At 37.0% G+C, this 24,851-nt stretch overlaps 2 protein-coding genes across 4 annotated transcripts in view; both read left to right on the top strand.

The window, feature by feature from the left end:
* The window catches only part of IPO11 (importin 11), a 189,076-nt gene that overhangs the window by 143,067 nt on the left and 21,158 nt on the right, over positions 1-24,851 (top strand). Inside the window, exons 28-29 of one of the 3 annotated variants that reach the window (XM_069556319.1) lie at positions 15,283-15,378; positions 22,013-22,097. In XM_069556319.1, the coding sequence (XP_069412420.1) occupies positions 15,283-15,378; positions 22,013-22,097 (181 nt within the window). Of the gene's footprint in view, positions 1-2,757; positions 4,807-7,870; positions 8,002-15,282; positions 15,379-22,012; positions 22,098-24,851 lie in introns of those variants that run through there. The other 2 variants (XM_069556320.1, XM_069556321.1) reach the window with 2 other exon arrangements.
* On the top strand, positions 2,769-4,806 carry LRRC70 (leucine rich repeat containing 70). The gene has a single exon (XM_069556323.1). The coding sequence runs from the start codon at positions 2,769-2,771 to the stop codon at positions 4,662-4,664; it is 1,896 nt and encodes a 631-aa protein (XP_069412424.1). The 3' UTR covers positions 4,665-4,806.

The raw sequence follows: 24,851 nt of genomic DNA, 5'->3' as shown, positions 1-24,851 counted from the left end.
GTGGTGGCTGTTCAGTTGCTAAGTCATGTCTGACTCTTAGCAACCTTCAGAATTAACATCATGAACGAGAAGCAGGTAGACACCATGTACTGCTAGATGTTATATTTCAAGAACATATCACCTATGTAATATTTCAACCAGGGAAGATTAACCTGGTTCTAACCATGAGGAAATATCAGACAAATCCAAATGAGGAACATTCTGGGAGAGAGTTGGTCTTCCTTGGTGTCTCAGACTGGAAAGAAATCTGCCTGCAATGCAGAAGAAGCAGGACACCTGGGTTTGATCCCTGAGTCAGGAAGATCCCCTGGAGAAGGGAATGGCAACCCATCCAGTATTCATGCCTGGAGAATCCTCATGGACAAAGGAACCTGGTGGGCTACAGTCCATGGGGTTGCAAAGAATTGGACACAACTGAGCAACTAACACTTTTCACTTTTACATGTCATGAGAGTCTTCATGAGGGAATGAAGACCCAAAGAAACCATTAAACCTGTGTATTTTTACACCGAGTTTGGTGCAGAGTCGTGGGAAGATATGTATGGTAAAGGGTATGAGATAAGTATGTATAATAAACCAGGGGAAAACTTGCAAGTCCTATTTGTTTAGGTTCTTCTGAGTCTTCTTATCTTTGAAGATAAGGGTGCTCCCTTCCTCCCAGTATAGGAAGGGCATTTCTCACTGGAGGGTTTAATGACTTGTTTCAGGGGACAAGGGCAAGGAGTATGGGGCTGTGGCTGGGGGTGATAGAGATCAGAAAGAGAACTTCCTGCTTATGCTGTATGCTCAGTCTCCTTCAGCTTAACTTAGTCAGTATGCCAGGGTGCTGTATCTTGTGGTAGCATGTCCTAAACCCCATCATAATTCTTTAAGTTACATGACACAATTGAAAAAAATCCTCTATGTTATTCAAAATATGAAAAAAATAAACTTGAAAAACCTAGCTCTTGTTTCTTCTTTACGTCTAATTCATGCCATTTCCCTGTCATTTAGTTTTTTGGTTGCTGTTTTCTAATTTCTTTAACTATAAAATAGTAATAACAATAGAGGCCGCAAAAGATAGTCGTGAGATTTGTAAATCATTTTGATAAAGATTGTCTCTAGAGTGCACTTCTGATTTTTTATTGTAAAAAAAATACTGGGTTATACAAAATATTAATATGGAAATAATTCATATTATTATCTGAAGTAATTGTCTTGATATGAAAAGCTGCTTTAGTATCAAAGGGGGTTATAGTATACAATTATACATATTACTACTGGTATTTTAATCACACCGTCAGGGTATTAGAAATATTAATAAGTCAGAATTAAAATAGAAAGCCTAAGCAGTCAGATTTTTGGAAAATTAATAACTGAACAGTACATAATATATATGGTATATAGTCAGTGCTTTAAATCCTTAAAGAATTACATTATACACAGATGTGTTTTATAAATAATTCAGACTAATTTAGATGTATATATAATGAAAAGTCATTAAAGGGTCTCTTTCATCAAAGATTACCTTTGTCAGTGATTTGGTATACAAATTATCATTTTCCAGCTCAAGGCATATACCTTAATGTATTAAGGTACTTATTGGTGGTATTCAGTACATTTTATGTGCCAGTTTTTTTTAAATCAAGAAAGGAGAGCACAGAGGAACAGCCTTTATGTTCATCATTCTAAATTGTTTTGCTACCATTTTTTTTAAGGAATAAAACAAAATTAAAGTCTCTACTGTATACTCAGAATAATAGAAATATAAATATTCTATGCATTTAAAAAATTCACAGAAGTTACATTACTCTATTTATATCTTATTTCAACTTGTTTTTTCCATTTGATAGCTATTTGTAGTTGTTGTATCCAGAGTTTGTTCATTCTAAGTATTTAAATAATACATATTTTAAAAATGCTTATTTTAAAGATGAAATATTTAGGTTTGTGCATTGGGAAAACTCAGATTAACTGCCTTCTGAAAAAATAAGTTCCTGAGATTTCCTTTTAGCAAACTCTTGAAACACAGATAACATGACTTCCTGTCTCTCAGTTTCCTGTATCCATGACAACCTGTGTTTTACACACTGAGTGTGGAGGAACTAATGTGAAGAGTGGTGTTTCCTGAGCAAATTGTGACTTTAAAAAAAAAAAAAGGTGGAGGGGTGGAGGTCAACAGCGCCACAAAAGAAATGCAGCCTAGAAATGTCGTTCTTCAGATTTATAAAGAAAACCGTTGCTTGAATCAGCCGAGTGTTAATAATATGAATTTCCTGTTCTTGGTAAGATTATTTACTTAAATATGAACTTTTAGTTGAAACAAGAAATAATTCAATTTGTAAAAATCTATAGTTTAAAGAGAGTTTAATTGTTCTGTACTGAATTTGTATTTTCGAAAATTATGTTGTTAAATTGATAGTAGACTTAAAGTTGATGAAGGGCATGTTTATATCCAAGATCTTTATCTCCGCATCATCATTTGTCAGTTTTGTTATAGTCAGTTTTAATATTTTAGGTTAACTTAGCAAACATTTTATTTTGCAGTTCATTTAATTTGATTATCATTTTGTTAAACAGTGAGTTAATGGCCTAGAGGTGCTAATAATTCTAGAACATATTTCAAACTTACTATTTTATGCTATCACTGTAGTATGATTTATGATATATAGTATTATGGCTAATCCTAATAAAATAAGGTATAGAATTTCTAGTACTATAAAGCTTTCAGTTAAAGAACTTTTTGATAATTTAAAGTTTTACCTTTTCTTTTTGTAGCCAATTTTGATATGAACAGAGAAACCAAGAACAGGGCTATGTGTGGAGTACGTTTTTCTCTGCCTTGTCTACGACTGTTTCTACTTGTTACCTGTTATCTTGTATTATTATTCCATAAAGAGATTCTTGGATGTTCGTCTGTTTGCCAGCTCTGCACTGGGAGACAAATTAACTGCCGTAACTTAGGCCTTTCAAGTATTCCTAAGAATTTCCCTGAAAGTACAATTTTTCTGTATCTGACTGGAAATAATATATCTCATATAAATGAAAGTGAATTAACGGGACTTCATTCTCTTGTAGCGTTGCATTTAGATAATTCTAGCATTGTGTATGTATATCCAAAAGCTTTTGTTCATTTGAGGCATCTGTATTTTCTGTATCTGAATAATAATTTTATAAAACGCTTGGATCCTGGAATATTTGAGGGACTTTCCAATCTTCGTAATTTATATTTACAGTCTAATCAAGTATCTTTTGTTCCAAGAGGAGTGTTTCGTGATCTGGTTTCAGTTCAGTACTTAAATCTGCAAAGAAATCGCCTCACTGTCCTCGGGAGTGGTACCTTTGTTGGTATGATTGCTCTTCGGATACTTGATTTGTCAAACAATAAAATTTTGAGAATATCAGACTCAGGCTTTCAGCACCTTGGAAACCTGGATTGTTTGTATCTAGAAGGTAATAATTTAACAAAAGTACCATCAAATACTTTTGAAGTACTTAAGAGTCTTAAAAGACTTTCTTTGTCTCATAACCATATTGAAACAATACAGCCCTTTGCATTTAAAGGGCTTGTCAATTTGGAGTATCTCCTCCTGAAAAATTCAAGAATTAAAAATGTTACTAAGGATGGATTTAGTGGAATTAGTAACCTTAAGCATTTGATTTTAAGTCATAATGATTTAGAAAATTTAAATTCTGACACATTTAGCTTGTTAAAAAATTTAATTTACCTTAGGTTAGATAGAAACAGAATAATCAGCATTGAAAAGAATACATTTGAAAACATGGGAGCATCTTTGAAGATTCTTAACCTGTCATTTAATAATCTTACAGACTTACATCCAAGGGTCCTTAAGCCATTGTCTTCACTGATTCATCTTCAGGCAGATTCTAATCCTTGGGAATGTAGCTGCAGACTATTGGGTCTTCGTGACTGGTTAGCATCTTCAGCCATTACTCTAAACATCTTTTGTCAGAATCCCCCATCCATGCGCGGCAGAGCATTGCATTATGTTAAATGGACTGACTTTACAAATTGTGTTACATCTTCTGCAAACGTATCCAGAACTTGGGCTATAACATCTCTTCATATTTACCACAAGACCACTACGTTAATGATGGCCTGGCATAAAATAACCACAAATGGGAAACGTTCGGAAAACACTGAGAGCGTTACTTTCGGGGAACGAATTCGTACGTCACCTGCCAGTAGATTTTTTCAAGAGAATACTTTTGGTAACCTATTACAGACCACTGCGATGTTACCTGTGCAAATACAGCGTACTTCTCCTGTTAACTTGAACTTGGAAAAAAACAGTGCTCTACCGATTGATGCTGCTTCAGTATCAGGGAAAACATCTCCGATTTGTACACAAGAAGTTGAAAAGCTGAATGAGGCTTTTGACATTTTGCTAGCTTTTTTTATTTTAGCCTGTGTTTTAATTGTTTTTTTGATCTACAAAGTTGTTCAATTTAAACAAAAACTAAAGGCACCAGAAAACTCAGGGGAAAATAGACTTGAATACTATAGCTTTTATCAGTCAGCAAGGTATAATGTAACAGCTTCAATTTGTAACACTTCCCCAAATTCTGTAGAAAGCCCTGGTTTGGAGCAGATTCAACTTCATAAACAAATTGTTCCTGAAAGTGAGGCACAGGTCATTCTCTTTGAACATTCTGCCTTATAATTCAATTAAATAATGGGCTGTAAGAAAACCTCAGTGTCATGGACATGAATAAAACTGAAACATCCTTATAGAATTACAGACTTTATTTGGGTATATAATGATTTTTGTGAGCTTAGTATTAATAAATACAGGTTTTTAATAATTTGTGAATACTGTATTCATTCCGTAAATATTATCTTTGATAGGCACTATATCAAGTAATAATAATAGCTAACATTTCTGTGTACCAAGCACTATGTTAAATATTTTACATATAACACTGAATCCTTAAAAAGCCTATAAGGTAATAATATCTGTGTTTTATAGATAGGGAAACCTAGGCAGAGTGAGGTAAGAAACTGTCCCAAATTCCAGAGTGCATGCTTTTAATTTTCTGCTGTCCTGCTGCCTGGGTGCTAGGGTTATAATTGTGAACAGCATGGACATGGTTCCTATTTTTGGTAGAGCTTGAAATGTTGAGGAGGACACATAGGGTTATTGTACAGTATGGTAAGTACTGCACTTGGAGGTACTGTTTTGTATAACATATATGGAGACGAGAGAAGGCTCTATAAGAAGAGGGACATTGAAACTGGCATGCAAAGAATAAGTAGACATTAGCCTGGAGAAGAGAGCTGAGTAGCAGGTAGAGATAACATTGTATCAGAAGGTTGAAAAAATAGAATACTGCTTTCAGGAACTAAAATTCACTCCATCTGGAGTTGTGAATGGTATTGAGATCTGCAGCTAGAGAGAAAACTCAGATGATGAAGGATATTGTAATTTCATGTTTTTCCCTGGGGCAGCAGGGGGCCATGGAAGGATCTTAAGCAATGGTAAGAGTAGCAAATGCTATTGTTTGGTGACACATTCAGTGCTTCTTTTAAACATTTAGCATTTGGCAAATACAAACTGAAAGTGCACTGTTTCTGGAAGTAACAAGACTAGATCCAGGATTAATCTAAATCATTGATCCAGGGGAGAGATGCTGGAGGCCTGGACCAGGGTATTGGCAGAGAGGATGGATGGATTCTAGATAGATGGATTCTAGGTGCCTTGGTGATTGGCTGAGGAGTAGCAGAGGAGGGAGAAATCGTAGGTTAGGTTTTTGGGAAACATTTGCCTTAAGATTATAGGCAATGTTCTAGAAAACTTCTGTTCATTTATAAACCACGTACAGAACGAAATAGACCTGTTTGAGTCACCACTTAGGTCAAGAAATAGAACATTCAAATAGAACATATACGTGGACTATTCTTAAACTTTAGGATTATAGAGATAGCCAAGTGTTTAAGCTTTAAGGTGGAGGGGACCCATATGTAATTAGGACATTTTTACTCCATTATCTTACCCACAGCACAACGAAAACAGCAAAGTTTGTCATGTTTGTTTTTAGGGGTTGTGAAAATGGCAGGGGAGGGGGGGAAGGGGGAAAGCCTGAAAACCTTTTCCAAGGCTCTGAAAATCGGCTTTGATGTTAGGACTTCCTACCCACCAAGTTGACTGCGCACGTACTTCCCCCCCATCCTGTTGCCCTTCTTGTTCTTCCCACTTTGCTTGTCTTCTGTTACTAGGCCAGACTGAAAAAGATATGCGTGGGCTTGTAATGTGTTGTGCTGCTCTGGACTAAGAGTAAAGAGAAAGGGGTAGGTGAAACCAAAGAGAAGGTGGTTCTCTTTACCAGTTAGACTTTGTTTATATGCATCACCCCCTGAATAATAATAATTTTTTTTTCTCCTTAGAAGGCCTGTTTCATTTCTCATTAAAACTTGTACTTTTCTTTTCTGTTACTGGACTTACTGATGAGGCCTTAGGTGGGTGGGGAGGGATATGAATCAGTTGTTTCATTATTATCTAGAGTGTTAATGATATCACAGTTAGGGAGCACTATTAACAGGATAATGGGCCCACTTTTTTCAGTATTACACCATCTCAAGTATAGTTTTTAAAGACATAATGGTGAGGTCATGTGTCCAACCCCATAATTATCAAATCTATTCAATTCTTTTATGTTACTTTGAAAAAATTTAAAAAAAAAAGGAAAACACAAGAACCAGTTTATCAAGTGATTCCTGTAAGCATTGAAAACAAGTCTTGGTTAGGATTTTTTCACCCTAATGTCTTTTCCAAACAGTTCTATACCACTCATTGATCATCTCCTTTTTATGGAACTTTAGTGTATCTTCATTGAACAGTATTTCTTAAAGCATAGTCTTCCTGTTGAAAATCATGTAAAATGGCAGTTTCTTCCCATCCCACTGCACACAGATCATTGTAGCTATTTCTTATTGTCTTAAAGAGAATGGCTTGCTTTTTCCCACCACCTCTCTGCACTCATTAAAAAAAGAGTTAATTGGAAGATTGGTTTATAATATGAGCTTCCCAGGTGGCACTAGGGGTAAAAAAAAAATCTGCCTACCATTGTGGGAGATGCAAGAGACGTGGGTTTGATCACTGGGTTGGGAAGATCCCCTGGAGTAGGAAATATTCTTGCCTGGAAAATTCCATGGACAGAGGAGCCTGGAGGGCTACAGTCCACGGGGTCACATAGAGTCAGACACAACTGAGCATATGAAAGACTTTGTAAGGATAATTGTTGGGTATAAACTTTTATTTTTAAATAACTTAGTGAATTTCCCCATGAATTTTTTAATTCTATTTCCTTGCTAACATTTGTCAATGGTCACTTTTCATGTGACCATGAAGAGAATTAACTGTGTAGAAAGATGTTTGTTTCCATTTAAGTGACAGAAATATTTTCAGCCTAGGTCCTTGAAAATAGAGGAGAGGGGACCTGATTTTAGTGTAAATGGTGTGATAGGAATTCTGGAATAAGACCGACATACCAGGGCTTTTTCCTTTTTTTTATTTCAATAAACTGTTCTTTACTTAGACTTGTTAATATAAGCAGAAAAGTATACTTTAGAGAATATTTTATTTGGTTGTGGCTTAAAAATGTATTTATTTTCTTAAATTACCCTAAGTTCATCCACCCTCTAACTTAGGATTTAATGTGAGTTCAAATATGATTAGGTACAGTGTACAAGTTGTGATCTAGTTAGAGCAGAAAAAATTTTAAAGTGACTAAAATTCTGGTTTCTTTCTAGAGCTTGCTACTATGAAGAACTTAAATCATCAACTTTAGGTTATAAAACTGTTCAGAACAGGTTATTTAAAATTTTGTGTTCTTGTAAATGTTGTGTTCCTGAATACCTGTTTTTCTCCAGGGCCCAAATGGATGAAGATGTGATGTTAAGTATGTAAATTCCTCACACTGAGAAGTTATTTAAGACACATGGTCTACGATGATGAATCAGTGCTCACTAGAAAATTACTAATAAAAGTTGGACAAATGAAACTAGAGTCCTGTTCACATTTAATCTATTACTTATTGTTTGGGTAACCAGATGAATATTAGAATTTTTTTTGATTTGTGCCTTTGGGATTAAGAATTTTGCATTATCTTTCTAGGGGTGTTTTCTTTTCTGAACACCTGTTGTTGAGTGTGTAATGATACAAAAGGACAGAAATAGTTTTAAGCCACCATGATTTTTTTAAGTTAGGTGAAAAACACAAGAAAGAAGGATTTTTTTTTTTTCTTTAGTATTGTGCATAGGTTTCAAAAGTAAGGAAAAAATCACTTTCCATGAAGTTTCTGCAATTCACATATTCTGCAGGTACTTTTATATACCTGGAAAGTAACCTTAAAATGTCATACCTCTAGGAAATACTAAGATTAAGAGCTGTAGTTTCACTCCTGTGCATTTGACTAAAAAAGTTTACTAAAAGTGAAATTGTTTTCAATGATCAGGTGATTTTTACCTACTGAGTAAAATTTTTCATGCTCTCACCTATTTATTTAATGTTTATGTATATACATATATATATTATGTATATACACACATATATACAAAACAAGCAGATGTTTAAAAAGGCCTGCTTTCTTTCTGTAGTGTAGGTTAACTCTCATCTGTGCAAATAAATTAATGTATCAACCAAATATGTACAATAAGAAAAAAGTGATAAGTAAAAGAGAAGATTCCTAATACTTCTTGCCCTTCAGTTTTAATTTTATTGTCTTTTTTCATCCTTGAGGTTAAACATTCCTTGCATTATCTAAGATGAATGTTTCAGACCTAGGTTTCAATACAGCGACTTTCTGTTCTGTTTTCTGCCTCATATCTGGTGTAGATGAATCAGTTGTAATATATTATCTACAGCTTAGTTACCCATACTTATAATTTAAAAAAGAAATAAGTAAAAATAATATTGTTTATAAAACAAAGGAGGGCAGTTTTTGAGCTTTGGGGATCATAAATTCCCATGATTATTTATTCTGTATTCCCATGATGCATAATGTTACCCTAAGGGACTCCAACATCTTCCTGGCCCAGGGATCAGACTCACGTCTCTTGTGTCTCCTGCATTGGCAGGCGGATGCTTCCCTGGTGGCTCAGATGGTAAAGAATCTGTCTTCAGTATGAGAGGCCTGGGTTCAGTCCCTGGGTTGGGAAGGTCCCCTGGAGAAGGGAGTGGCTACTGATTCCAGTATTCTTGCCTGGAGAATTCCATGGACAGAGAAGCCTGGTGGGCTACAGTCCATGGGGTCGCAGCGTCGGACATGACTGAGTGACTTAACATTTTCACTTTTCACTCTCCACTTAGGAAGCCCAAGTTAATTGATATGCTGGTATAAATCCACCTGCTTTTAATACTCAGTAAGCCAGTCTACTGAAGTCTGCTCATGGGACTACACTAAGATAAAGTTTTGGCTTTAATACTCAGCTATCAGGGTTTTTTTGTTTGTAAACTCCTGAATGTTGTTTTTCTACTGTGCTGTAGAAAACCTCAGTTTCCATATCCATGAATACAGAAGACCTCATGTACTATATCACTTTAGAGTATAAGGGACTTGAGCATCCGTGGATATCCAAGCACAGTTGTATAGACTAGCATGGAGTTTGGCTAATTCCGTCAGGGGCACTAGACGGCTGTGTTCTAGCATGTGAACTGCCACTCGTGGTACACACTGGTTTCAGAAAATTTCTAAAAGTACATGGTCTCCCCTGGCTACTTTTTACTTTGCCACGTTATACCTGACACTAGATGCGAATGGATTGATGTGAGCAGACTGCTATTAGGAGATGATACACTGAGAATTCCAATAATGTGTTACTCATAAGTCCAGTGTGTAGCACATATAAAAGGAAAAACTGAGCTTTTTTCATAAACAAAAAAGTATAATACCTAATTCTCGGCTTCTTGTGTTTAAAGAAATAATGTATATAAGATTATCTAAGTATAATGACTTTTCTCCTTCTCTCTCTTGTGCCAGACCCGTTGCTGTTTGATTCCTGGTTTATAGCTCTCATTTGATTGTTTCCGTTTTAGATGTCCAATTACATTTTAAAGCATGTAATTCAGAAGGATTGTATATTACAGAAAACAAGATTCTTAATTTATAAAATACAGCATAGAGAGATAATTGTGTGAATAAAATGGAAAGCAAATGCCTAATATTCAAAACTTCATATAGAATACTGTATAAAATTTTTACTTTAAATACTTCGTTTTAAAGTGTTACATTTTACATATTTGGAGGGAACATTTTTGTAGTACTTCAAAAAGGAGAAAAAGACGTTATAACTTCATAGTACTTCTTTTCTTTAAATATCTGTTCTGTATGCCAGGAAAGTACAAGCCTCTTCTAGCTTTTTTGTTACCCCATTCTTCTGGGGTTCTTTTCCCAAACTGCTTAATGAATGTTGCATCTTTCTGAGTGATTTTTTTGAATTTGAATGCTCTGAAGATACATAACTTCTCCTTTTGAAGTGAAGTGAAGTCGCTCAGTCGTGTCCAACTCTTTGCGACCCCATGGGCTGTAGCCTACCAGGCTCCTCTGTCCATGGGATTTTCCAGGCAATAGTCCTGGAGTGGATTGCCATTTCCTTCTCCAGGGGATCTTCCCAACCCAGGGCTTGAACCCAGGTCTCCCACATTGTAGACAGATGCTTTACCATCTGAGCCATGATCCCCAAATATGGGCTTCCCAGGTGGTGCTAGTGATAAAGAATCTGCCTGCCAATGCAAAAGACGAGGACTTGATCCCTGGGTTGGGAAGATCCCCTGGAGGAGGGCATGACAAGCCACTTCAGTATTCTTGCCTGGAAATCCCATGGACAAAGGAGCCTGGCAGGCTGCAGTCCATGGGGTCACAAAGAATTGAACGTGACTGAGCACACTCACACATACAAATATTGCATAGAATCTTTTTCTTCAGTACTTCTCTTCTAGAATTGACCCTTTTCATTCAAAGCCAAATTACATACCTTTCTACTCTGGGCCATAGTCATTTTCCCTCTTGAAATCCAAGCTTCACTCCCTCTGGTACCTAATAGACACTCCAGAGTGAGTATGGTGTCCCTCTATCTACTGGAATTAACCCTCCCCTCCCCTGGTGGCTCAGAGTGTAAAGCATCTGCCTGCTATGTGGGAGACCTGGGTTCAATCCCTTGTTCGGGAAGATTCCTTGGAGGAGGAATTGGCAACCCACCTTGGTACTTTTGCCTGGAAAAACCCATGGACGGAGAAACCTGGTAGGCTACGGTACATGGGGTCGCAGAGAGTCAGACACGACTGAGCGACTTCACTTGCACTTTTCACTTCTGCCAGCTAGATCTCTGCCTCTTGTGTCCTTTTCTGTGCAGCATGGGTCACACTTTAGTGAAAATAAACGACAGACTGACTGAGGTTGCCTCACTTCAGTTCTTCGCCCCTACAAGACAGACGTCTGTCCAAACTTGTCTTGGTAGATCTAGAAATTCATCTGCAGGCAGGGGAGGGAGGAAAGGGGTTGAATCCGATGGTCACTTGACTGACTTCTGTAAGCCTGAGTAAGCCATGGGCCAGGACAAGGCTTTCTTCTGACTGGAGTGTGCAGGCAGGGTAGAGGGTGGACCTGTGTCCTCTGGCCTGTGTCCAGTCTGCTTCTGGGAATATCCTTATCCCACCTTCTGTCAGATTTTGGCACTTCTTTTTGTCAATCATTCACTAATTCTATTTTTTGGCTTTCTGTAAACCTCAGGTTCCTAAACCTGTTAGATTTCTGTCAGAACTTTTCAAGCTTTATTCTGGTTCCAGCAGTGTCAGCTAAATAGTCTCTTCATTTATGAGAAAGGGCTGAAGTTACTGCTTTGGCAGTAACCATGCAGTCCAAAGTTTATCTTGTCCGTGTTGCAGTTTGATTATCATAATCTGCTCTCAGCTCATACCATATATGTGCATATCTGAATTGAGGCCTGATTATGTAGAATTGTGTTATTTTCTAATTATGGCAAAGATATGTCTTCCTACCCTCTCCTCAGAAATGTGTGCCCATGCTGGTAGCTCCAGCAGTGATCAGTATGATTTATTGTTGTTTTAGTGGCCAAGTCATGTCCAACTCCTTTTGTGACCCCCATGGACTGCAGCCCACCAGGCTCCTCTGTCCATGTGATCTTCCAGGCAGTAATACTGGAATGGGTTGTTGTTTCCTTCTCCAAGGGATCTTCCCGACCCAGAAATAGAACCCCAGTCTCCTGCATTGACAGACAGATTCTTTTCCACTGAGCCACCTGGTAAGCCCGTGTGTGTGCATGTGTGTGTGCGTGTGTGTGTGTGTGTGTGTGTGTGTATTCTATTTCAGATTCTTCTCCATTGTAGATTTTGACAAGATACTGAATATAGTTTCCTATGCTATACAGTAGGTCCTTCTTGATAGTCTATTTCATATATACTAATATATATCTCTTAATCCCAAATTCCTAATTTATCCTCCCCCACCTTCCCTCTTTGGTATCCATAAATTTGTTTTCTATGTCTTTGAGTCTATTTGTTTCATAAATAAGTTACTTTGTATCATTTTTTTAGATTTCACATATTAAGTGATATCATACAATATTTGTCTTTCTCTGTTTAGCTTACTTCACTTAATATGATAATCTCTCAGTCCGTCCATGTTGCTGGAAATGGTATTTCATTCTTTTTTATGCCTGAGCAGTATCCCAATGGAAAATTCTGAAAGAGATGGGAATACCAGACCACCTGACCTGCCTCTTGAGAAATCTGTATGTAGGTCAGGAAGCAGCAGTTAGAACTGGACATGGAACAACAGATTGGTTCCAAATAGGAAAAGGAGTATGTCAAGGCTGTATATTGTCACCCTGCTTATTTAATTTCTATGCAGAGTACCTCATGAGAAATGCTGGACTGGAAAAACACAAGCTGGAATCAAGACTGCCGGGAGAAATATCAATAACCTCAGATATGCAGATGACACCACCTTTATGGCAGAAAGTGAAGAGGAACTCAAAAGCTCCTTGATGAAAGTGAAAGAAGAGAGTGAAAAAGTTGGCTTAAAGCTCAACATTCAGAAAACGAAGATCATGGCATCCGGTCCCATCACTTCATGGGAAATAGATGGGGAAACAGTCGAAACAGTGTCAGACTTTATTTTTGGGGGCTCCAAAATCACTCGAGATGGTGACTGCAGCCATGAAATTTAAAGACGCTTCCTCCTTGGAAGAAAATTTATGACCAACCTAGATAGTATATTCAAAAGCAGAGACATTACTTTGCCAACAAAGGTCCGTCTAGTCAAGGCTGTGGTTTTTCTAGTGGTCATGTATGGATGCGAGAGTTGGACGATGAAGAAAGATGAGCACCAAAGAACTGATGCTTTTGAACTGTGGTATTGGAGAAGACTCTTGAGTCCCTTAGACTGCAAGGAGATCCAACCAGTCCATTCTGAAGGAGATCAGCCCTGGGATTTCTTTGGAAGGAATGATGCTAAAGCTGAAACTCCAGTACTTTGGCCACCTCATGCAAAGAGTTGACTCATTGGAAAAGACTGTGATGCTGGGAGGGATTGGGGGCAGGAGGAGAAGGGGACGAGAGAGGATGAGATGGCTGGATGGCATCACTGATTCGATGGATGTGAGTTCTCTAAAATCTGATCACACTTGAGAGTACAGACATACGATTTTGACTTTACAAAGGCAGGAACATTACCCAAACTGTGTTGACTTTGGGAACTACTTTACTGAATATTTAAAACTTAATTATGCTTATTAATGCAGTATGAGAAACATAATATGTCCCATGCAGGAATGATACTATGAATTCTCTGGAGAAAAGAGTTAAATAATTTAAATTTTTTAATTATTTTAAAATTCAAATAGCATAATTTTGTGTACCAGTGGATGGTTATATACTTCTTTTTTAAAGTCAAGCTTATTAAGGTATAGTTCACATAGACTAAGACCTCTTACAAGCATACAGTTTTGACACCTCATGCGAAGAGTTGACTCATTGGAAAAGACTGTGATGCTGGGAGGGATTGGGGGCAGGAGGAGAAGGGGATGACCGAGGATGAGATGGCTGGATGGCATCACGGACTCGATGGACGTGAGTCTGAGTGAACTCCAGGAGATGGTGATGAACAGGGAGGCCTGGCGTGCTGCGATTCATGGGGTCGCAAAGAGTCAGACACAACTGAGCGACTGAACTGAACTGAACTGAACACAGTATGTAACAGTGCCACACTCAAGGCACAGGATGTAACCATCACCCCAAAAGTTCCCTGTGGTCCCTTTGCCTGGCAACCACTGATGAAGTAATTTTGCCTTTCCAGAAAGCCACATACATAAATGAAGTCATGCGGTACATAGCCTTTCAAATCTGTTTTTCTTAGCATAATGTTTTTTGAGATTTTTTCCAACTTGTTGCACGTATCTCTGTTTGTTTCCTTTTATGGCTGATTGTTCTGTTGGATAAGTGACCCACAGTTTATCCATTTGTTAGTTGGTGGACATTTGGATCATTTGTAGTTTGGGGTTATGAATAAAGCTACTATAAGTATTCACATGCAGTTCTGAGAATACTTGTTTCGGTCTTGGGTAAATACCTAGGAATGAGATTGCTTACATGTATGGAATGTTTAACTTTATAAAAATTGCGAATGTTTTTTTCCAAAGTGGATGTTTATTCTTACTGGCACTGTATGAGAGGTCCTATTATTACTCACTCTTGCCAGCACTTGGTATTATCAGTCTTCATTGTTTTACTTTTTATTAAAATCTCATTACAGTTTTAATTTTTATTTCTTTGATGACCAATGAATGATATTGAGCATTTTTTCAAGTGCTCATATGCCAATGGTATGTCTTACTTGGGGAAGTATCTATTCAAATTTTTGCCCTGTTTTTTAAATTTAATTATTTGTTTGAGTTTTCAGAGCCAGGCTCTTCATCAGATGTTTGTTTTACAGATATTTTTTCATAGTCTATGGCTTCAACATTTTATACCTTTATCTTTTTAATTATAACATTAACATAAGACTATAATAAAGAATGTTAAAGTATTTCTTTCCCATCTAATCTACCCACATAAGTATTTAAGCATAGTGGTAATCTAGTGAAAGAAAATTTTAATGTGATATGCAAAGTACAATTTCTGCTTTAAGAAATATATTTTGAAAGTTTCATTTATACTTTCACACTAAAATTTATCTTCATGTTCAAGAGAATAGTTAGGGAGGAAAAAAAGCAATTGTCTGTTGAAATAATCCATTTCAACATGTTTTGCTCTTCTTGTATTCTAGTGTTATCCAGGATAAATTCTGTGGTATTATAAACATCTCAGTGGAGGGCCTACATGACGTCATGACCGAAGATCCTGAAACGGGAACTTACAAAGAGTAGGTGTATCATTTAATTAATTGCACTTGAACTTCGGTAATTAATTATGCCCTACATTGTTTTTGTTTATCATAACCATATAAGCATCGTATGGCAGCTTTCAAATTTTGTCTTTATAGTAAAGAAAACTTTTGTTATTTTGCTTGTAATATTGTTTCATCTTGAGATAAGCTAAATTTTTTTTATAGTGAAATTTTGAATTGGGGTTCTTTGGTCTAGTAGTCAGTCGTTTTATGTTTTGACATTAGGTTTTAAAAAAATATTGCAAGTGTAGTTTGTCATATAAATTCCCTTTTTAAGGTTTTTAAATTAATTTATTTTTAATTGAAGGATAATTGCTTTACAGTATTGTGTTGGTTTCTACATACATCAGCATGAATCAACCACAGGTATACGTGTGTCCTGTCCTTGAACCCCTCTCCCACCCCATCCCGCTAGGCATACCACCTTGAATACGCCTGATCTTGTCTTTCAGAAGATTTTGAATATGTTGTTTTTTCCACTAACAGTGTTCCCTTGCCCTTCAGGCGAGTTATGGAGAAAAAGGGGAGTGGATTAGCATCCTATATTTGTATTTGACTGGTTGAAGCATCACTGGCACCTCTAAGATAGTAGAGGGTCACATGGTACTTGACTAGTTCCAAAAGAAATTTCAGTTGATCCTTGCACAGGGCAGATGGGGGTTTGGGGCTCCAACCCTCTTCACAGTTGAAACTCCAAATATAACTTTACAGTTGATCCTCTATGTCTGAATTTCTGTATCTGTGGATTCAACCAAGCCCAGATCGTGTAGTACTGTAATATGTGTAGCACTCTTATATGAGCTTACAGAAAAAAATCTACACAATTCAAATCTGTGCTGTTCAAAGGTCAACTGTATCCTTCAGGGGCTTAGTTAAAATCATGTTATCAGGAATGCTGATAATCTCACATTTATCTGTTAATTTGAGTAAAACTTTTAATCATCATATCCTTTCATAGTAGAATCATCACACCTTTCCTCTTAATACTGATATTAATAAAGGGAATATTTCATATAATGATAAGGAAGGCTTCATGAGATTCCAGACTGATTGACTTCTCCTCAGTAATGTATTTAGCCTGTTTTCCTGGCTTGAGGATGGCCATTCTAACAGGTGTGATATGATATGGTGGTTTGGGTTTCCATCTCTCTGGTGATCGATGATGTTGAGATCTTTCCTCTGTCTGTTGGCCATCTGTATGTCTAATTTGGAAAAATGTCTATGCAGATCCTCTGACTGCTTTTTAATCAGATTGTTTGATTTTTTGGTATTGAGTTGAATCAGTTGATGTATTTTGGACCTTAACCCCTTATCAGATGCAAGATTTGTAAATATTTTCTTTCACTAAGTTGCCTTTTCCTTCTGTTGGTGGTTTCCTCTGCTGTACAGAAGTTTTTGGTTTGATGTAGTCCCGCATGTTTGTTTTTGTTGCCTTTGTTTTCAGAGCAGATACAAAAAATCATCACCAAGACCAGTGTGAAAGAGCTAACCACTGTGTTTTTCTTGTTGGAGTTTTATTGTTTCAGGTCTTAAGTTCAAGTCTTTGATTCATTTTGCATTAATTTTTTGTGTTGAGTTTATCTTTTCATTTTATCTTTTTGCATGAGTTTCTTTTTAGTTAATAGAGCTCTTACTTTATTAAACCAGGAAAATATATAAATGATGCTTATAATTTGCCTTCTACTTGTCTTTGTTTAGACTGGATTCCCTTTTTTTCCTTAAATAATAATTGGTTTTAGGCACATTGAGAAATGAGGTTGACAACCTTTTGCCAAATTTGGGAATAAGGAAGAAAGGAGACTCATAAGTTGTGGTTTTATAGTTAGAGAGTACAAAAAATATTGCCATCAAGGATGTAATTTTTTTAGAAACAGAAATAAAATGTAGGCTTTTATAAGCATTTTCCCCCCTCTTGATATATTGACTCACCAGACAGCTTTTCATAATGGAATAGAGAATATCGGAAGCAGCCTTGGTTCCTTGACTCTGACTTATCCCCTCTGTATTATCCTAACTTGTATTGGTCTCAGTGACCTCCTTGACGCCTCTCTCCAGTTAATCCTTCTGATCCATTCTGCTCCACTTCTTAAAATTAGAAGCCCAGTTTTGTATAGCATGAAGTTGATGGGACACTGTTCTTTGCTGATCTTCAGTTTACATTAATTGGCCTTTTCTCTTCCTCTCTAAATTCTTTCCCCTTTCCCAAATGTGCCATTTCCTTTGACTTGTAACATTTCTTCTCCTTGGCAGTTCATGCCCTCAGCATTGCCCTGTGTAGCAAATACCTACTTCTAGATTCCTTTCCATAATCTCAGTAAAAAGTCATTGCTTCCTTCTCTGCTTCTTGGTGGCTCAGATGGTAAAGAATCTGCCTGCAGTGTAGGAAACCTGGGTTCGATCCCTGGGTTGGGAAGATTCTCTGGAGAAGGGCATGGCTACGCACACCAGTATTCTTGCCTGGGAAATCCCATGGACAGAGGAGCCTGGGGGGCTGCAGTTCATGGGGTCACAAAGAATCAGACAGGGCTAACAGGAGCGACTGACACTTTCACTTTCTGTTCCTTCATGGCACTTCGTCTATACTACGAACATACAACTGTTAGTTAGTTGGGTATATTCAGTTTAGTGGTCATAAGAGGATTTGAGGCAATGAGTAAGAAAAGCACATGTTCTTTGTGACTGAAAACTATTAATATGGGACTGAAGGAATTTAAACAAGAAACCTTGAATGGAGAACATGCCATCCAGGTGTAAAACAGCCTTGACTTTACTACCTACCAGGACAAAGACAAGCATTTTCCTGTTACCGTGTAGAAAGGAAGTAGGTGTATCAGGAGAGGGAGACCGTTTCTTGCCCTGAATCCAGAAGTGAGTTTTTGATAAGATCCTTTTGTGATGCTGATATAAGGGACTGTAAAAGGATTTTCAGCGGCAAGTAAGAGAAACCCCTGAGTCAGCTGACTTTAACAATAAGAAAATCAGTATCTTTCTGACCCAGAGGGATGGTACGGGGAGGGAGGTGGGAGGGGGGTTCAGGATGGGGAACAGGTGTACACCCATGGCAGATTCATGTTGATGTATGGCAAAACCAATACAATATTGTAAAGTAATTAGCCTCCAATTAAAATAAATAAATTTATATTTTAAAAAATAAATAAAAAGTCTTTATCTTTCAAAACAATTGCAGGTAAGAGAGAGTTTCTCAGGTGGCGCTAGTGGTAAAGAACCCACCTCCCAATGCAGGAGACCTAAGAGACGCAGGTTTGATCCCTAGGTTGGGAAGATCCCCTGTAGGAGGGCATGGCAAGCCACTCCAGTATTCATGACTGGAGAATCCCATGGACAGAGGAGTCTGGAAGGCTACGGTCCATAGGATCAAAGAGTCTGACACGGCTGAAGTGGCTTAGCACACATGGATGTGAGTGGGAGGCTCTTGGATTAGCTATTCGTGACCGCACAGTACCTTAAAGACCCAGTTCTTCCTACCCCATCCCCTCAACACTTTAGCTTCATATGCAGGCTACTTACCCTCGTTGTCAAAAAGTAGTTCTAGACATTACAGTTCATGACACTGCCGGTGCCAGACGAGTAGTCACCTTTTTCCTCATGTCATTTTAACATCATAGGACACTGTTCTAGAAGTCATTTCATCAGATTTCCCTCCATGTCTAATTGGCTAGAATTTCTTAAACATACTCATGTTGAAAGCAGTCATTGACCAGGGGAATAGGATTTCCTTGATTGCTTACTGAGCCATTAGCGTTGGGGCTCAGATCAGCTTTTTCTGAAGCATACGGTGGACATGAAACAGGAGGATAACTGACAAGTTCAGGGCTCTGTTGGGAAGGAGGACAGTTATACAGGCACCTAAGTGTCCACTGCAGAGACCAATGGAATAGCATCAGTTCTAGTTTTCTTTCTCCCTAAAAAGTGGGTTTCTATAGATTAAATAAAAGTTGTACCTTTAAGCCAGAAATAATAATTTCATATTGCATGCTAATACTGTTGGTTGTGTTTGACTGGTTGGTTTCTTGTTGGGAAAGATTCTGAGTTAGCCAGCTAGAGTGCCTGGATGTATTTAGTGAATGAGTGTAGAAAGTGAGGGGTGCCTGCCTATGCTTATATGTTAATTGTCCCTATTTTAAGCTGTTGTTATTGTAATTTTATTACAATTACTTTTATTGCACTCACAGCCCACATCGTTTAGCTTAGTAAAATTCTATTAACTTTCACCTTGCTTTTTGTGTAAAACATGATTCCCTATCTTTAATCATTTGACTTTTACTTGAAGATTTTCCTGCAGGAGAAAATTTCAGCTTTGGTCTTTTCAATTTTTTTTTTTCACTTTCCACCTTTCAGAGACCCAAATGAATGCAATTTTCAGAATTGCAAAGTACAAATATCCTGCCCTCTGACAAAAATGTATATATTTATATCCAGAGTATACTTTGTTATTAATAAATCTTTAGGAAGGGGAGACAGAGAAGGCAATGGCAACCCACTCCAGTACTCTTGCCTGGAAAATCCCATGGACAGAGGAGCCTGGTAGGCTGCAGTCCATGGGGTCGCGAAGAGTCGGACACAACTGAGTGGCTTCACTTTCACTTTTTACTTTCATGCATTGGAGAAGGAAATGGCAACCCACTCCAGTGTTCTTGCCTGGAGAATCCCAGGGATGGCGTAGCCTGGTGGGTTGCCATCTATGGGATCTCACAGAGTCGGACATGACTGAAGCGACTTAGCAGCACTTAGCAGCAGGGAAGGGAGAACAGAGAGCTTTTCACTGTACAAGTAAGTTAGCAGATTTTTGAAATGTAGTGAAAAAATTTTGATACAGTATAAAACTTACTTCCATGGAGATCCAGATTCATCACGATTAAAATTCAAGTCTGCTGCAGACTTCAGAGAGCTAATGTGAAGGAGCTCCATCTTATTATTCAGTTCTAATACAAACTAGAATCGAAACTTTTCCTAGACTTTTCACTTTATTAAATACCTTTTGAGTTGAGATAATGTCATAATTTTCCAACTTTGTGCTCGAGTTATTTGGCCAAGTAGTTGACCATTGAACAATGCAGGGGTTAGGGGCATCCACCCTCCGTGAATGTGAAAACCCAAGGAAATCTTAGTTAGCCGTCACCGACAGTCGTCTGGTTCCATGTCCTCAGATTCAACCAACCATGGATTGTGTAATGCTGTAGTATTTTTTTAATTAATTGCTTTTGGCTGTGCTAGGTCTTTATGGTGCATGCAGGCTTCCTCTAGTAGTGAAAGGGGCCACTCTTCATTGCTGTGTGTGGGCTGCTCATTGCGGGGGCTTCTCTTGCTGAGGAGCGTGGGCTCTTGCATGCCTGGGCTTCAGTAGTTGCAGCATGCGGGCTCAGTAGTTGCAGCTTGCGGTCTCTAGAGCACGGGTTCAGTTGTGGGGTATGGCCTTAGTTGCTCTGCGGCATGTGGGATCTTTCCGGATCAGGGATCGAACCTATGTCCCCTGCATTTGCAGGCAGATTCCTAATCACTGGACTGCCAGGGAAGTCCCCGATAGTATTTATTATAGGAAAAAAAATCCATGTATAATTGGACTCCTGCAGTTCAAACTCGTGTTGTTGAAGAGTCAGCTCTACATCATGGTGGACAAAAGCATTGCAGCTCCAAAAGACTAAAGCCATGAAGTGAGTTAGAGATTGGGCTCTTGCTAGTTTTCAGGGTTTCCAATTTCCAGTTTCAGGTTCTTAGTATTTGATTCTATCAGGTGGACTGACTGGGTCAGAGACAGTTGTTTCAAAAATGAATTTTTTAATGACCGAGGATAAGAAGAAAAGGACATTCACGTGCCCTACAAGAGTGAGTCTGATCAAGTTTCTAGTTTCAGCACTTGTCCCTAACCCTGAATCGAAGGATATTTATATAGCTAAGTCGAGAAATGCCCTTCACGTATACTTGCTACAAAACATAACAGAAAGCAAGCTTTCTTTGCCACAGTTTTTTATTGGTTAAGAACTTAATGACTCTGATAAATTACTGAAGTCTGTTCTAAATTAGGAACAGTAAAGTTCATTCTTTTAACTTGATTCACTAGAGAGTATTCATTTTGTCTCCCTGGAACCAGTGTTGACTGAATAGGAAGCTATTTTATCTCTGCTAATGTAAAGAGCAGTGATGCAGATAATCAAAATAAAATGGTCTGTAACTGCCTTGCAGTGCTATCAGGGACAAGTTCTTCATAGCATAGTAATGTCATTTGGAGCACAAAGTAGATTGTTACATAATTAATAGTGTTTTAAAGATGTTGCTGTTTAAATTATTGTTACTATTATGATGTTTCATACTATTATGACATTATGATGTTTCTAGATTATACAATAATCTAGACATATGAAGATTAATGGTAAAAGAAAAAGTATTTTAATTTTAAGTGTTTCTAAGTATCATTTTTAGAAAGATTATAAAAGGTACACCTTGCTTTTGTCAAGTGGTTTATGGTTCAAAAGTTTCCTATAAATAAATGTCTTATGATTTATTACCTAAATATTCAAGCAAAATGCTCAATGCAAAAGGTATGTTATAGACCTTTTTTTATTTATTTAAAACTTTTTTAAAAAAATTGCAGCTGTATGTTAATGTCTCATCTTGAAGAACCAAAAGTAACAGAAGATGAAGAACCACCCACAGAACAGGATAAGAGGAAAAAGATGGTAAGTTACAAAAGTAGCTTCTAAAATCTGGGAAAATCATATATCATCATTATATTCTGGAGATTTGAAGATACTTGGTGGTCCATTCTTCATCTATCAATCCATCTGTCGTCCATCCATCTATCCATCCCTTGTTGCAGAATCAATATAAAATAACTGATTTTGAAGGTTTGGGTGTACTTCTAAAACAGATAAATTGTATTCCTAGTGCAGGAAGTTGAGTTTAACTCTTGATCTGAAATAACTGTTTCTTGTCTTAGCAGAGGACTTACTCCTTTACTTATAAGAACCATGTGACCTTCGAACCTTACTTAAATTGTAATGCTCATTCTTCTGCTTTGAGATTTATTAACATTTCCTTTTTCCCTGTTAGTTCATGGATCTTGTAATGAATTGTTTTTTGAAATATAAATCTTTATAAGAATGCCTTTAAATTAATGGCTAGATTGTTTTGAAAACCATAACTCTTACTATAAGAATCTGATAAGAAAAGAGTTATTTATAATCATAAATTTGTAAATACTTTGACACATGAATATAAAATAGGTACATAAATAAATTTTTTCTCCTTTTTCTCTTGGAATCTGCTCTAGTCTCATGACCTTACCAGATATTAACTTCATTGTGCCTTCTGTCCTCATTTGCAATTGAGAACACCACCACTATCTACCTCAAAGGTAGAATAGATAAATTAATATATAAAATGATCATGAGATAATGCTGAGCACCTAATAGTTAATATTGGGTATCATTATTTTAGTCTACTTGTGATATTCACCTCCTGAATTATCCCACATTAATCCTCAAGGGTTTCATCCTCAGTGTATAGCTGATACTGTACTGTTCTGACAGCTTTCTTTGAAACTGTGTTTGAGTTTAATCCATTTTATTTTGTTTTTATGCTAGGTGTCATCTCCTTAGCACTAGTGTAGAAGAAAGGACAATATTCAAGAATTTGTAAAATCTGAATGCTGGTCCTGTTTGTGATGTTAAATTATGACCTTGAGCAAGTCACACCATCTCTTGAGAACTATTTTCTCTTCTGAGAAATGAGGGGAAAATTGGATTAGCAAATTCCAAGGGCAGTGAGCTAAAAAATTATTTGTGTGGGTTTTTTTTTTTTTTTTAGCTCTTAATACTGTTCCTTTCCTTCCCCAATGTATAGAACCCCAGTGAAGTTTTCAGTTGTGAGTGTACCTCTGGAAATAATTCTCCTGTGAAATGAGACTGCTAAGTGGTATCCTAAATACATGAATAATGTATTTTCTGCGTTTAGAATGATGACAGCCTTTTGGTATAACATAATACTTTATCTTTCCTCTGGCTTTTTTAAACTTGACTATATCATTGATGTTGTAGAAAAATATGATAGCATTTTTCTTAAAAAGACTCTGTACTTGTAAACGAATGATAGGTATCCTGGTTCCTTTTATTTATTTATTTTTTTATTTATTTATTTTTTTAATTTTAGTTTTTTATTTTTTAAATTTTAAAATCTTTAATTCTTACATGCATTCCCAAACATGAACCCCCCTCCCACCTCCCTCCCCATAACAACTTTCTGGGTCATTCCCATGCACCAGCCCCAAGCATGCTGCATCCTGCGTCAGACATAGACTGGCGATTCAATTCACATGATAGTATACATGTTAGAATGTCATTCTCCCAAATCATCCCACCCTCTCCCTCTCCCTCTGAGTCCAAAAGTCCGTTATACACATCTGTGTCTCTTTCCCTGTCTTGCATACAGGGTCGTCATTGCCATCTTCCTAAATTCCATATATATGTGTTAGTATACTGTATTGGTGTTTTTCTTTCTGGCTTACTTCACTCTGTATAATCGGCTCCAGTTTCATCCATCTCATCAGAACTGATTCAAATGAATTCTTTTTAACGGCTGAGTAATACTCCATTGTGTATATGTACCACAGCTTTCTTATCCATTCATCTGCTGATGGACATCTAGGTTGTTTCCATGTCCTGGCTATTATAAACAGTGCTGCAATGAACATTGGGGTACATGTGTCTCTTTCAATTCTGGTTTCCTCGGTGTGTATGCCCAGCAGTGGGATTGCTGGGTCATAAGGTAGTTCTATTTGCAATTTTTTAAGGAATCTCCACACCGTTCTCCATCTGGTTCCTTTTAGTCATCAGCTTTTTGTATACTTTAATAACATGCTTAGTCTGGTTGGATCTACTTTTTGTGTATTGATCTGCTCAGATCTGTTTTTTATTACATATAGAGTGCTTCATAACATCATAGGGTAGTCATTTCAATTCTAACTATTTTGAATGTATGTGAAATACTATCTCAAAGGGTAGTATAAGAACATAGTTTTAGAAATAATCCTTAAAGGTTTTTGATTCAGTTTTGTTATATCCTAAATTTTATTTGAGAGCTCATTATTTTATCATTATTGTTTTATTTTAGGTAGTATTGATTTATAGAACAACTTTTATTTTTTAAAGTGATTTTATTTGAAATTAGTCTTCACAGTAGCTATTGGATGTAGATTTACATTGTCATTTCTGTTAAGATTTCTCGTGCCTTAGATTTAAAGCTTAGTCTTATGCTGTTAATATCAGCATTTATGATCATTGTGGGGATTTTGTATCTTAGCCTTGAATAAATATAAGTATGAATACAGGGCTAATTTTTCAATAACTTTTCAGTAACAAAAGTAGTTTCAGTGTATCTTCAAGGTTACAAAAATAAAATATGTATTTTTTCCCATAATTATATCATCTTTCTTG

The sequence above is a fragment of the Ovis canadensis genome, chromosome 16, assembly GCF_042477335.2.
Source record: "Ovis canadensis isolate MfBH-ARS-UI-01 breed Bighorn chromosome 16, ARS-UI_OviCan_v2, whole genome shotgun sequence".
Lineage (NCBI taxonomy): Eukaryota > Metazoa > Chordata > Mammalia > Artiodactyla > Bovidae > Ovis > Ovis canadensis.
Note: the sequence above shows the minus strand (reverse complement) of the source record. Positions and strands in the feature narration are given on the sequence as shown.

Bases quoted from the DNA above. Each gene is read 5' to 3' on its own strand.
- LRRC70 (XM_069556323.1), top strand. From the start codon at position 2,769: ATGAACAGAGAAACCAAGAACAGGGCTATGTGTGGAGTACGTTTTTCT.